Source organism: Globicephala melas, chromosome X (assembly GCF_963455315.2).
Source record: "Globicephala melas chromosome X, mGloMel1.2, whole genome shotgun sequence".
Lineage (NCBI taxonomy): Eukaryota > Metazoa > Chordata > Mammalia > Artiodactyla > Delphinidae > Globicephala > Globicephala melas.
In genome coordinates, this window is record NC_083335.1 from 55,020,569 (window position 1) to 55,033,269 (window position 12,701).

The following is a 12,701-nucleotide window of genomic DNA, read 5'->3' on the forward strand; positions in this document are numbered from 1 at the left end:
CCAAAAGGGAGTGGAAGGACATATTTAAAGTGATGAATGGGAAAAACCTACAACCAAGATTACTCTACCCAGCAAGTATCATATTCAGATTTGATGGAGAAATTAAAACATTTATAGACAAGCAAAAGCTAACCTTACACCTAAAGCAATTAGAGAATGAACAAAACAAAACAAAGAAGAAGGAAAGAAATCATAAAGATCAGATCAGAAATAAATGAAAAAGAAATGAAGGAAACAATAGCAAAGATCAATAAAACTAAAAGCTGGTTCTTTGAGAAGACTAAAACTTTTGATAAACCATTAGCCAGACTCATCAGGAAAAAAAGGGAGAAGACTCAAATCAATAGAATTAGAAATGGGAAAGGAGAAGTAAAAACTGACATTGCAGAAATACAAAGGATCATGAGTGATTACTATAAGCAACTATATGCCAATAAAATGGACAACCTGGAAGAAGTGGACACATTCTTACAAAAGCACAACCTTCTGAGACTGAACATGGAAGAAATTGAAAATATAAACAGACTAATCACAAGCACTGAAATTGAGACTGTGCTAAAAATCTTCCAACAAACAAAAGCCCAGGACCAGATGGCTTCACAGGCGAATTCTATCAAACATTTAGAGAAGAGCTAATACCTATCCTTCTCAAACTCTTCCAAAAATATCAGAGGGAAGAAAACTCCCAAACTCATTCTATGAGGCCACCATCACCCTGATACCAAAACCAAACAAAGATGTCGCAAAGAAAGAAAACTACAGGCCAATATCACTGATGAATATAGATGCAAAAATCCTCAACAAAATACCAGCAAATAAAATCCAACAGCACATTAAAAGGATCATACACCATGATCAAGGGGGTTTTATCCCAGGAATGCAAGGATTCATCAATATACGCACATTAATCAATGTGATATACCACAGTAACAAATTGAAGGATAAAAGCCACATGATCATCTCAATACATGCAGAAAAAGCTTTCAACAAAATTTAACACCCTTTTATTATAAAAACCCTCCAGAAAGTAGACATGGAGGGAATTTACCTCAACATAATAAAGGCCATAGTTGACAAATCCACAGCCAACATCGTTCTAAATGGTGAAAAACTGAAACCATTCCCACTAAGATCAGGAACAAGAAAAGGTTGCCCACTCTCACCACTGTTATTCAACATACTTTTTGAAGTTTTAGCTACAGCAATCATAGAAGAAACAGAGATAAAAGGAATCCAAATTGGAAAATAAGTAAAACTGTCACTGTTTGCAGATGATATGATATTATACATAAAGAATCCTAAAGACGCTACCTGAAATCTACTAGAGGTAATCAGTGAATTTAGTAAAGTAGCAGGATACAAAATTAATGCACATATATCTCTTGCATTCCTATACACTAATGATGAAAAATCTGAAAGAGAAATTAAGGAAACACTCCCATTTAATACTGCAACAAAAAGAATAAAATAACTAGGAATAAAGCTACCTAAGGAGACAAAAACCTGTATGCAGAAAACTATAAGAGACTGACACAAGAAATTAAAGATGATACAAACTGATAGAGAGATATACCATTTTCTTGTATTGGAAGAATCAACATTGTGAAAATGACTCTACTACGCAAAGCAATCTACAGATTCAATGCAATCCCTGTCAAGCTACTAATGGCATTTTTAAGAAACTAGAACAAAAAATTTCACAATTTGTATGGAAACACAAGAGACACTGAATAGCGAAAGCAATCTTGAGAAAAAAAATGGCGCTTGAGTAATCAGACTCCTTGACTTCAGACTATACTACAAAGCTACAGTAATCAAGACATTATGGTACTGACTCAAAAACAGAAATATAGACAAATGGAACGGGATAGAAAGCCCAGGCATAAATCCACGCACATATGGTCACCTTATTTTTGATAAAGGAGGCAGAATATACAATGCAGAAAAAAGAGCCTCTTAAATAAGTTGTCCTGGGAAAACTGGACAGCTACATGTAAAAGAATGAAATTAGAACACTCCCTAACACCGTACACAAAAAGAAACTCAAAATGATTAAAGACTTAAATGTAAGGCCAGACACTAAAACTCTTAGGGGAAAACATAGGCAGAACACTCTATGACATAAACCACAGAAAGATCCTTTTTAACCCACCCCCTAGAGAAACGGAAATAAAAACAAAAATAAACAAATGAGACCTAACAAAACTTCCAAGCTTTTTCACAGCAAAGGAAACCATAAACAAGATGAAAAGACAATGCTCAGAATGGAGAAAATTTTTGAAAAAGATGCAACTGACAAAGGATTAATCTCCAAAATTTACAAGCAGCTCATGCAGCTCAATATCAGAAAAACAAACAACCCAATCCAAAAATGGGCAGAAGACCTAAATAGACATTTCTCCAAAGATATATAGATTTCCAACAAACACATGAAAGGATGTTCAGTATCACTAATCATTACAGAAATGCAACTCAAAACTACAATGAGGTATCACCTCACACCAATAAGAATGGCCATCATCAAAATATCTACAAAAAATAAATTCTGGAGAGGGTGTGAAGAAAAGGGAACCCTCTTGCACTGTTGGTGGGAATGTAAATTGATACAGCCACTATGGAGAACAGTATGGAAGTTTCTTAAAATACTAAAAATAGAACTACCATACCACCCAGCAATCCCAGTCCTGGGCATATACCCTGAGAAAACCATAATTTAAAAAGAATCATGTACCACTATGTTCATTGCAGCTCTATTTACAATAGCCAAGACATGGAAGCAACTTAAGTGTCCATTGACAGATGAGTGGATAAAGAAGATGTGGCATATATATACAATGGAATATTACTCTGCCATAAAAAGAAACAAAATTGAGTTATTTGTAGTGAGGCGGATGGACCTAGAGTCTGTCATACAGAGTGAAGTAAGTCAGAAAGAGAAAAACAAATACCATATGCTAACACATATATATGGAGTCTGAAAAAAAAAAAGGTTCTGAAGAACCTAGGTGCAGGACTGGAATACAGATGCAGACGTAGAGAATGGACTTGAGGACACGTAGAAGAGAGGGGGAAGGGTAAGCTGGGACAAAGTGAGAGAGTGGCACTGACATATATACTACCAAAAGTAAAATAGGTAGCTAGTGGGAAGCAGCTGCATAGCACAAGGAAATCAGCTTGATGTTTTGTGACCACCTAGAGGGGTGGGATAAGGAGGGTGGGAGGAAGATGCAAGAGGGAGGAGATATGGGGATATATGCATATGTATAGCTTATTCACTTTGTTATAAACATAAACTAAACACCATTGTTAAGCAATTATTCTCCAATAAAGATGTTAAAAAAAGAAAATGGCCTTTATAATTTACCCTCTACTTTTGTTATGCATTATTCCCCAACATTCACTTCATAAAATTCAAAGTCATGGTATTAATACACTGTATATATTTGACCATGTTTGAGGCTTCTTGCCTCCATGCCTATGTTCATTGTTCTAGAATGATCAGATCACTCATTTACTCTCATGCTTTTCTTGCCTTACTGATTCTTCAAGACTCAGGTTCAAGTGTCAGCATCAGAAAACCTTCTTTGACCATCAATTCCCCACCAGGCTGAGCTAACTACCCCCTTCTCTATATAAACATATATGATGTACATCATTGTTCTTTCCACTTTGTCTTATAATTAGCTGGTTGGTTGTGCTAGTCCTCTGAAATGTAAATCTTTCAAGGACAGGGACTGAGTTTTATCTTCTAACACCAGAATCTAATATTGTTCTTGAAAAAGAGTAAGCATTTAATACATAAGGAATTGTTTGAATCTATCTATCTATCTATCTATCTATCTATCTATCTATGTGTATATATATATATATATATATATATATATATATGTCTCCAGGAGTATTTTGTGAAATTTTGAGAGAACTAAGAATATTCATGTTTCCAAAAATGAAGTGTAGATCTTGCTCATTATGTTTAATTACAAAGAGAAATAGTGTAAACATCTTACCTTGTGGATTGCACACAGTATTTGATTCTTAGCTTGTCATTTGTTTTCAGCAGTTCCTGGCTATCCCTGAGAATATTTCTATTACTACTGAAAATATCTCCAACACAGTCTTACCTTATTCACTTATATTGAACTTGTTAAACTTACTTCTGCTTTGAAGCTCAACTGCGAGTTGTCTTTCAAGGTTTTCTCTAATTTCTCTCTCTCTATAGAGCTCCATTCGCAGTTCCTTTTTCTCTTGTTGAGTCTGCTTCTCTTGGATGTGAGCATTATCCAAAGCCACTTTCAGTAGACCCTGTCAAAATACAGCAAATGACATGCAGTTCATCTTATCTGTTTTAATTTCTCAAATATGAAATAATTTATGTAGGTGCTAATGTCTTGTATTACATTTATTTTGTTTATAGAAATATTGTTGACCTGAATGTTGGTCAACAGAGTCTCCACAGAGGACAGACTATCAGCAAAAATGAATGGTCCAGGGAATCCAGGAGGCAATGCCTGCCCAGGAGTCAATTGGATCTTGTCCAGGGGTGACTTCATCATTGGAATTTGAACGGGTACCTCTTCTGCAAGAAACAAAATTAATATCAGAAGGTTCATAAACTAACAGCTCAAAATTTTCACTATGTTTCCTTTATCTCTATAAAGATTTTGTTGCTAAAGCTAAATGATGGAAAACTCATAACTGGAATTCATACCTATTTCCCAGCTGCCTCCCATTTCTCAAAATAAATGTTTCAGTAAAGAATCAGTGAAAAATGAACCAACATTTACTGCTAATTGGCATAAAATTTGGAGAAACAAATTTGACATGCTTATTAATATCTATAAATTAAATAATCAGATAACTTCCTGGTAAAACACTAATTGCTTTTTATTTTTTCCTCTTTAAATCTATCTATATCTATCATCTCCATATTTTAACACCTTTATTGAAGTATAATTTACATATAATAAAATTCATCTATTTTAATTGTATGCATCGATGAGTTTTAGTAAATTTACAGAATCGTACAACCATTACCAAAAATCTATTTTAGAACACCTCAATCACCCCCAAAATACCCCTCATGCCCATTTACAATTAATCTCCTTTCCCATTCCCAGCTCCTGGCAACCACTAATCTACTTTTTGTCTCTATGGGATTGCCTTTTCTGGATATTTACATAAATAGATTCATATCGTAAGTGATCTTTTGTGTTTGTCTTCTTTCACTTAGCATAATGTTTTTGAGGTTCATCCATGTTGTGGCATGTATCAGTGTTTTTTTCCTTTTTATTGCTGATAAGTTTTCTATTACATGGATACATGACTGTCTGTCTAATCATTCACTAGTTTGGCATCTGGGTTGTTTCCAGTGTTACCTTTTATTTTGAAGAATATTTCTTATGAAAAAAAATAACCATCTATGTGTGAAACCACAAAGTGTATATTATCTCCCCTTATATTTTTATATTAACTTCTCCCACACACTAATTACTTTCATGAGATTCCCTCTTAGCTTCATATGAAGAGACACCAATAGAATTTTTGTCTAATAAGATATTTCAGATTTGTTTTGCACAGATACATCTAATTACAAAAGGAATCTCCTCTTATTTTGAGAAGCTAACTACTTGGCTATATAATTGAATTCTGGTTGAAAATCTTTGTGAGGTGTATGAACCAGATAGCAAAGTTTCCTCTGTAATTAGGAATTGGGGCCTTTTTGATATATGTAAAGATAAACTGCTACAGAGGTAATCTTGGAATGTAGCCAAACAAACCCTGGCATTCTTAAATGGCTTCAATAGCAGTGCACAATGAGTTGATCACAGCACCTCAAACAAAATTACTCTACTCACCAGTAACTGAGCACAAGCAATGTTTGAAAATATGTATCTCTCTGGTCATAAAAATTTTCAGTGACCCCATATATTTTGAGACTCATTCAGGAAAAAATTAGGCTTGAATCTAGACCTAACCAATTTTCACGTGGTTTGAAAACAAAAATCTAGCTATTGGTCTAGTCTTTGTAGGGATAGGAATATGGATTTGTCATACAGAACTCATTTTTCAATTGCAAGCAGCCTATATATTTAGTGAGCAGAGTCTTGAGCCCTATTGATTTCACAGTCATCATGGTTTGCTGTGGGATTTCTTTTGTGGGAAGCTGTGGCATACAATTGCTGGAACTTCTGTGAGATTACTTAATGGGATAGCATTATCTCTGAATAAAATACTCTTGATAGAGATCACCTTTACAATTTCTAATTTTCTAAAACCTATAGGGATAAAAATGCTAATGATTATTTTAGAGAATCAACAGTTTCACCTTATTTGAATACAAAATGTATTTGTTTATCAGTTTTAAAGAATTCAATAGTATGCAAAAAATAGCCTGCTAATTTTCTTTTAGCACAGGAAACTATAATGAACATATTCCCAGGAATTGTTTTGTAGTAAAACTTACAAATAATATTTTGATCATAAACGCAACTTGCTTGTAAAATTAACCCTAACCTCTTATAGAACATGTCTTCCTTCCTTCCTTCCTTCCTTCCTTCCTTCCTTCCTTCCTTCCTTCCTTCCTCCCTCCCTCCCTCCCTCCTTCCTTCCCTTCCTTCTTTGTCAGTAGTAGTTTTGGAAGAGGCAAAGTATTCCAGAGGGAGTGAGCACATGTTCTGTGATCTATTTCAAGTACAAGGTTTGAACATTGGAAATATCTCATTAAAAATGTAAGTTCTAAAATATGTCTTAGGCAGCAGCTCTAATGTCTCTAAGGGATATTTCTCAACAGCTAACGAAGCAATATTTTGCTTTATTTGTGATACTTGAAGTCTGTATTTAGCTAGTATTTTGTCTTCTGCACATGAGTGCATTAAGTGAATAGGTAGAATGACTTCATTATGATCTATCAATATTAATAATAATTGAGGAGGTTCAACATCTTTATATTTATGTTTATAAATCTTAAAGATGAATTTATGTAGCCTGGAAGATCTATTTTTACAAAATAAACCACCACAAAGTGAGAACATTGACTTCTTGCTGATTCCGAGATAATATAATGATTCTCTTGAATAAATATTTTGCATCATGGGAGACTTCTTAAAATTATGGATTCTTTGTCATGTATTACTCTACACACACATGTAACCTCAGTGATCAGGGTATTCTACAAACAAAATACCTAAAAACGAAAGCAATATGTTAGGTATGCATAAAACAAAATTGGAACTACATTAAAATCATCCGAAGTCTTGTATTTGGAGATGAATGAAATGTCATTAAATTGGCTGAAAGTAAGATTACTATTGACTATGAAGACAGGTTGTATGGTCTATGGTTTGTAATGTCGCTATATAGAAGACTGAAGTTTCAAAATAGTATTACTCTTCTTTAAAGAGATAGACACAGCTGAATTAGGTGCTGCTTGCTGCAGTGAGGATCAAATGCAAGAAGAATCATATTTCATCAGACCTAGTCAACACCAGGAAAATAAATAGAAATATAAGAGGTATGCAGGCAATGATTCATTTTGATAATCTGGCCCAAGAGAGACACATAGAGACAGCACACAGATCTAAGCTTCTACCAAAAGACAAATAGGACACAGAGGGTGGGAATTGGGATGACAGTGTAGCAGAGGTCACATCGATTTTCAGCAGCAGTTTTCACACGGATGAGATAACCCTGGACTCTGTTTGGCCCATTGTTCATATCTTACCTGTCCCACAAGCAGTAAATTTCCTAGTCCTAGAAAAGGGCAATAAAGAAGAAGAATTCTACTTATGACTTCTTACGATTAAGCTTCTGTGCAAACCAAACATGCTTTTCCAGACCAAGGTCACATTGCATGTTAAGGTCCATAATAGCCGAAAACTAGTCGAAGTGTATTATGTTTGGTGTATATGAGTGGAAACTGTCAAACCATTCATCATTTTTTTTCTGATTTAAATCACATGCTACAAAAATGAATGATAAATGCATTAGAAATCTATTTCAATCTTGTAATAAGTTTTCACATCTGAATGACATCTACATTTTCCTCAGAGTTCGAATAGATGCACCGTTATGTAGGGATTTATTAGGTAGGATTGAGAAATCCTAATTGACAATGAAATAAAATATAAGCAAGTACTAGAAATATAGATTGTCAGTGAAATAAGAGCATCTCTTTGTAATCCAGGGAGAAAGGGTTTTGACGGAGCATTTTGATTTAAAAGGCTAGTGTTCAAAATCTATATATTAAAATCTTTATCAACACATATGAAGCAATGTCATAACCTAAAAGATAAAGATAGGACAACTGCTATCTAGCTGAGGGTATAAGCAACCTCTTAATTTATTGAAGCAAATTTGAGACTGCTTTTATTGAACTTGTTTGTTAAACCTGCCATACTTTGTAATAGCACTTGGAAATCCATTTAGAGAACAAGCTTTTAATTTTAAGTTCTTACCTAGGGCCCAGATGAATAGATACAAAAGTTGACAAGTGTATTTGTAGAAAAAAAAAGATAAACCATATGGTAAATGCTCAGGATGGAAAAGTCCCCCTAAAAATTAAAGTCAAGGATGCTGGAACTTTTCTGTATGACTCTAGGGCTTGTTTTCCCACCTTTACATTGGGTTAAGTCTTTCCTCTTTCCCATGGGCTTTGAGGATTTTGATACAGGAATGGAAACTGAACACAGCAGACTCACTCAGCAGTGGAAAGATACAGCCACCTACCAGGTCATCAATTTTCATTCTTTAACAAATAAATTATATTTCAATATTTGATTTAAGAGCTTTCCCCTAAATAAATCTGGCCCAGGGGACTCTCCTTTGTTGGTGTCATTAGTATTACATTCAGCACAAGCAAGACACCTGCTTCCCTCTTCCAAAATGAGGAACAATAACAACAACAAAATGACCAACTGCTGTGAAATTATGTGACCTGCATGAATATGAGGAAGTGTTCATGGTCTGAGTTGAACAATGACTCAAGTGTTGCCATCATCAAATTTGGAAAAGAAAAACTAGATCCCCAAATTGGCTAAATGCATTAAATCAGAATATCTCAGAGCCTTTAAAATGCTAATTCTAAATATTAACATATGTCACATGTTAAATTAGATAGCTGAGAGCATAGTGACAAAGAATATAAGATGTTGGAGCCTGATTGCCTATGTTTGCAACCCTGCTCTATGATTTGCTAGCCCCTGGAAAAATTCCTTAATCTTTCTGTGCCTCAAGTTACTCATCTGTAAAGTTAGGATAATAATAATACCTCTCTTATAGGGTTGTTATAAAGATTAATAAGCTAAAATTTGTAAAGTTACTCAAAGTAAATGCAATATAAATGTTTGTCAAATAAATTGTTAATTGAAAATTCCCAGGAGTGGAAGAGAACATAGTAACATATTTGACCACCTAAGCATCCACTAATACCTCATGAAAGACATGTTGGAAAGATCCTCTTCTAGGTAATAACTAGATGAGCCTGGCTTCACCCTAAATTAAGCTAATGTTACTTTCTCAGTTATAAAAGGCCTGAGGAGTCTTCCTAAGTCAAGGTCAGTAGTTCTCAACTGGGGGCAATTTTGCTGCCCAGAGGACATCTGGCAGCGGCTGGAGACATTTTTGACTGTCAAAACTGAGGAGGTAGGGGTGTGTGCTACTGGCATCTAATGGTAGAGGCCAGGGATGCCCTGCCCTCTGTCTCCATCCCCACCAAAGAATTATCTGGCCCAAACGTCAATACTGGTTGAGAACTGCTGTTTCAAAATTACATAGGAAAATCTCAATGAATGAACAGTTCACTAGATCTCCCTTTCTGTACTAAACTTCTAGAGAGTTAATATGCTTAATAAGACAATAAGATCAAATCAGTGATGTAGAACTAACACAGTACTTTACAAGGTATGTTTTAGAGTTCTTGTGCATTTAATTTCAGGTTCCTGACTTCAGTTCTTTGCTCAAATATCACCTTATTAGTGAAACTTACACCAAACATTATTTGACACTGCAGCCTGCACCCTTATTTCCACCCCCTTAACATGAATTTTTCTATAAAATTTATCACCACTTAATATACAATATAACTTATTTATTCACTATTTTTGTTACATTTCATTTTACTACAATATACTCTCCATGAAAGTGGGGACTTTTCCTGTTTTTTATTTCCCATTGCTATCTTCTTGACATTTAGAATAGTAACTGTCTAGGGTCTTCAACAATTGTAATGATTTTAGATATGTACCAATAATCTTAAAGCGTGAGGTAAGATTCCTGATTATCAGACTGATTCCATTTTTTTCTTTTTATTCCAAAAAGGTAAAATTATATAAATACATGAATATGTAATTTTAAGTTTTTTACAAGTATGTGGTGAAAGCAAGGAAGAAAGAGGGGATCAAGGTAAAGAGTTTCTTATCAACTCTTAGCCTTTCCAATAAAATAAATGATTACTATAGTTTACAGATATTGTGATAAACTGAAATATTACAATTTTGAAAAATAGTTGATATAGTTATTAAAGGATGACTACTGTATATTTATTTAACCTGTCTGCATATCATAGTCCTTTGAGGACTAAAGATAGTAAAAGTATAAATCTTTCTGGCCCATACACATACTTTCTTATCATCTTTGAGATGATGTATTATTGTGTCAAAGATAAAGCAAACTTGACTGATTTTTTTGAAGTACATCTGTATTTTCTAGAGCTTAGAAATAGAAAACGGCTGGGGACTTGGAATAGAAAGAAGTTTCATACAGAGACTAGAATTTCATCTAAAAACTGCAAGACAGACAAGAATTTCTAATATAAACAACCAAACAGCACCAGAGGCATGTACAAGTCCCTTCTCCAGAAAACAAGCCTGGCTACCTCTGTGAAAAAGGCTGCAGAGAGAAGAACATTAAATGAGTGAAAAGTTAGTATGTAAGAGTTTACATTAGAAATTGGCAAACAGGAGGCAGGAATGGGCATAGAGGTAAAGTGGGAAGGAAGTTGATGTTTTAAAGAGATGTGTTTAGTAAAAATGGGGGAGAGTGCACATATTTCCATCAATCAGCTTACCCTTCCAGGGGACAATGTTTCATTGCCCTGGTTTATCTGTAAAATGGTCTCATGGTTCTAATATAACCCCACTTTTACCCTTACTAGGGGTTCAGTTATCTAGCTAACTGCAGAGGCTGTAAAGCAGATTTTTCATTTTGCTTCCCTGCTGGGAAATGTGCAATCCTTTCCATCAACCAGGGAAGAAAGCTCTCTCCTTAATCTGGCACAAATCAGGAAGAGAAATTTACTGCTTTGACCTGGCAGTTCAGTTGCTAACTTTAAAATCACTAAGTTTTTTTTTGACTTAGTTAACATATCTGAGTAGAGTGGATCAGTAGAAGGTACAAGGGAACAAGTTATTTATCAAGTACCTTAACATCAGTGGTTCTTAAACTTGATCATACATCAGAGTGTCCTGAAGGTCTTTAAAAAATCATTCCCAACTTCCAAAGTTTCTGATTCAGTAGGTCTAGGATAGGGCCTAGCAACTGGAATTCCTAAGTGCCCAGTTGATGTTTCATGTTCCTGGTGTGGGGACCACAGTTTGAGAAACCACTGAGCTATATAAAAGCAAATTTTGCTGCATTTAAAGATGATTAATATTGCTTCCTATTATAGTACCTTTTTAAAATAGTTGTCTTTGCCATTTTAAGAAATTTCAAAATGGATGCGCAGGCTCAGCGGCCATGGCTCACGGGCCCAGCCGCTCCGCGGCGTGTGGGATCTTCGCGGACCGGGGAACGAACCCCTGTCCCCTGCATCGGCAGACGGACTCTCAACCACTGCGCCATCAGGGAAGAACTTCTTTTGTGTTTTAACATTGCCTCTTCCTCATCTACATTTCTAGTTAGGCTGTGGAGCTTGTTTCAATTTTACTCTCTTCTATTTCAATATTCACATCTAACTTAGTGACTTTTATCAGAAACACTTACTTGAGTAAGTTGTGCCTGGTATTGTGGTGTAAATTATGAGTTCACAGATTTGTAAATTGAAGAGTGTTGTAGTGATTTCCTCTAATAATTGTATTAGAAATCTCAATCAATTGGAAAGTTTTCACAAATGTATCATTCACAGTAACTTCAATAGTTACTGAAAGGTTAATCACCAGATACACCCAGTTTCTTATTTTAACTTTTTTTTTGACTAAAATGTATGATTCTGTTGTTCTACTTAAAACACAATGAACATGACTGAATCTCTCTGTGTCTTCGAATGTTACACCTCTAAACTTCAGTGTCCCTATTTGTAGAATAGAAGAACTACTTCAGAGTGTTTGTGGGAGTTTTAAATGAGAAAACGAACGTGGAAGCACCTAACACTGTACTTAGCATATAGTAGGCCCTTAGTAAAAATTGGCTAAATCTGAAACTATGCTAGCCTTCTAAATATGGAATGCTTAAGAAAAATGATTGAACTAAATGTACACTGACTCGCCCATGAAATTTCTTTTTCTTTAAATTTCTTATGGTAAATTGATTGAAAGATTTAGTTAATGTAGCTACCATTAATTAAGATTTTGTAGCATTGTATTTTGTTTTCCTAATAACCAGACAAAAACAAACTTGCAGTTTTGTAACTAAAATCTCTCAGATTAGTTCCAAGGTAGTTGGAAGACTTTAGATTCACATAATTTGAGTCATATTTTTTTCTCTTAAGT

At 34.8% G+C, this 12,701-nt stretch overlaps 1 protein-coding gene across 1 annotated transcript in view; it reads right to left on the reverse strand.

Moving 5' to 3' along the window:
- DACH2 (dachshund family transcription factor 2) overlaps positions 1–12,701 on the reverse strand; it is a 615,381-nt gene that overhangs the window by 12,016 nt on the left and 590,664 nt on the right. Inside the window, exons 9-10 of the mRNA XM_060292022.1 lie at positions 4,428–4,576; positions 4,155–4,302 (exon numbers count right to left, since the gene is read on the reverse strand). Of these exons, the coding sequence (XP_060148005.1) occupies positions 4,155–4,302; positions 4,428–4,576 (297 nt within the window). The remainder of the gene's footprint in view (positions 1–4,154; positions 4,303–4,427; positions 4,577–12,701) is intronic.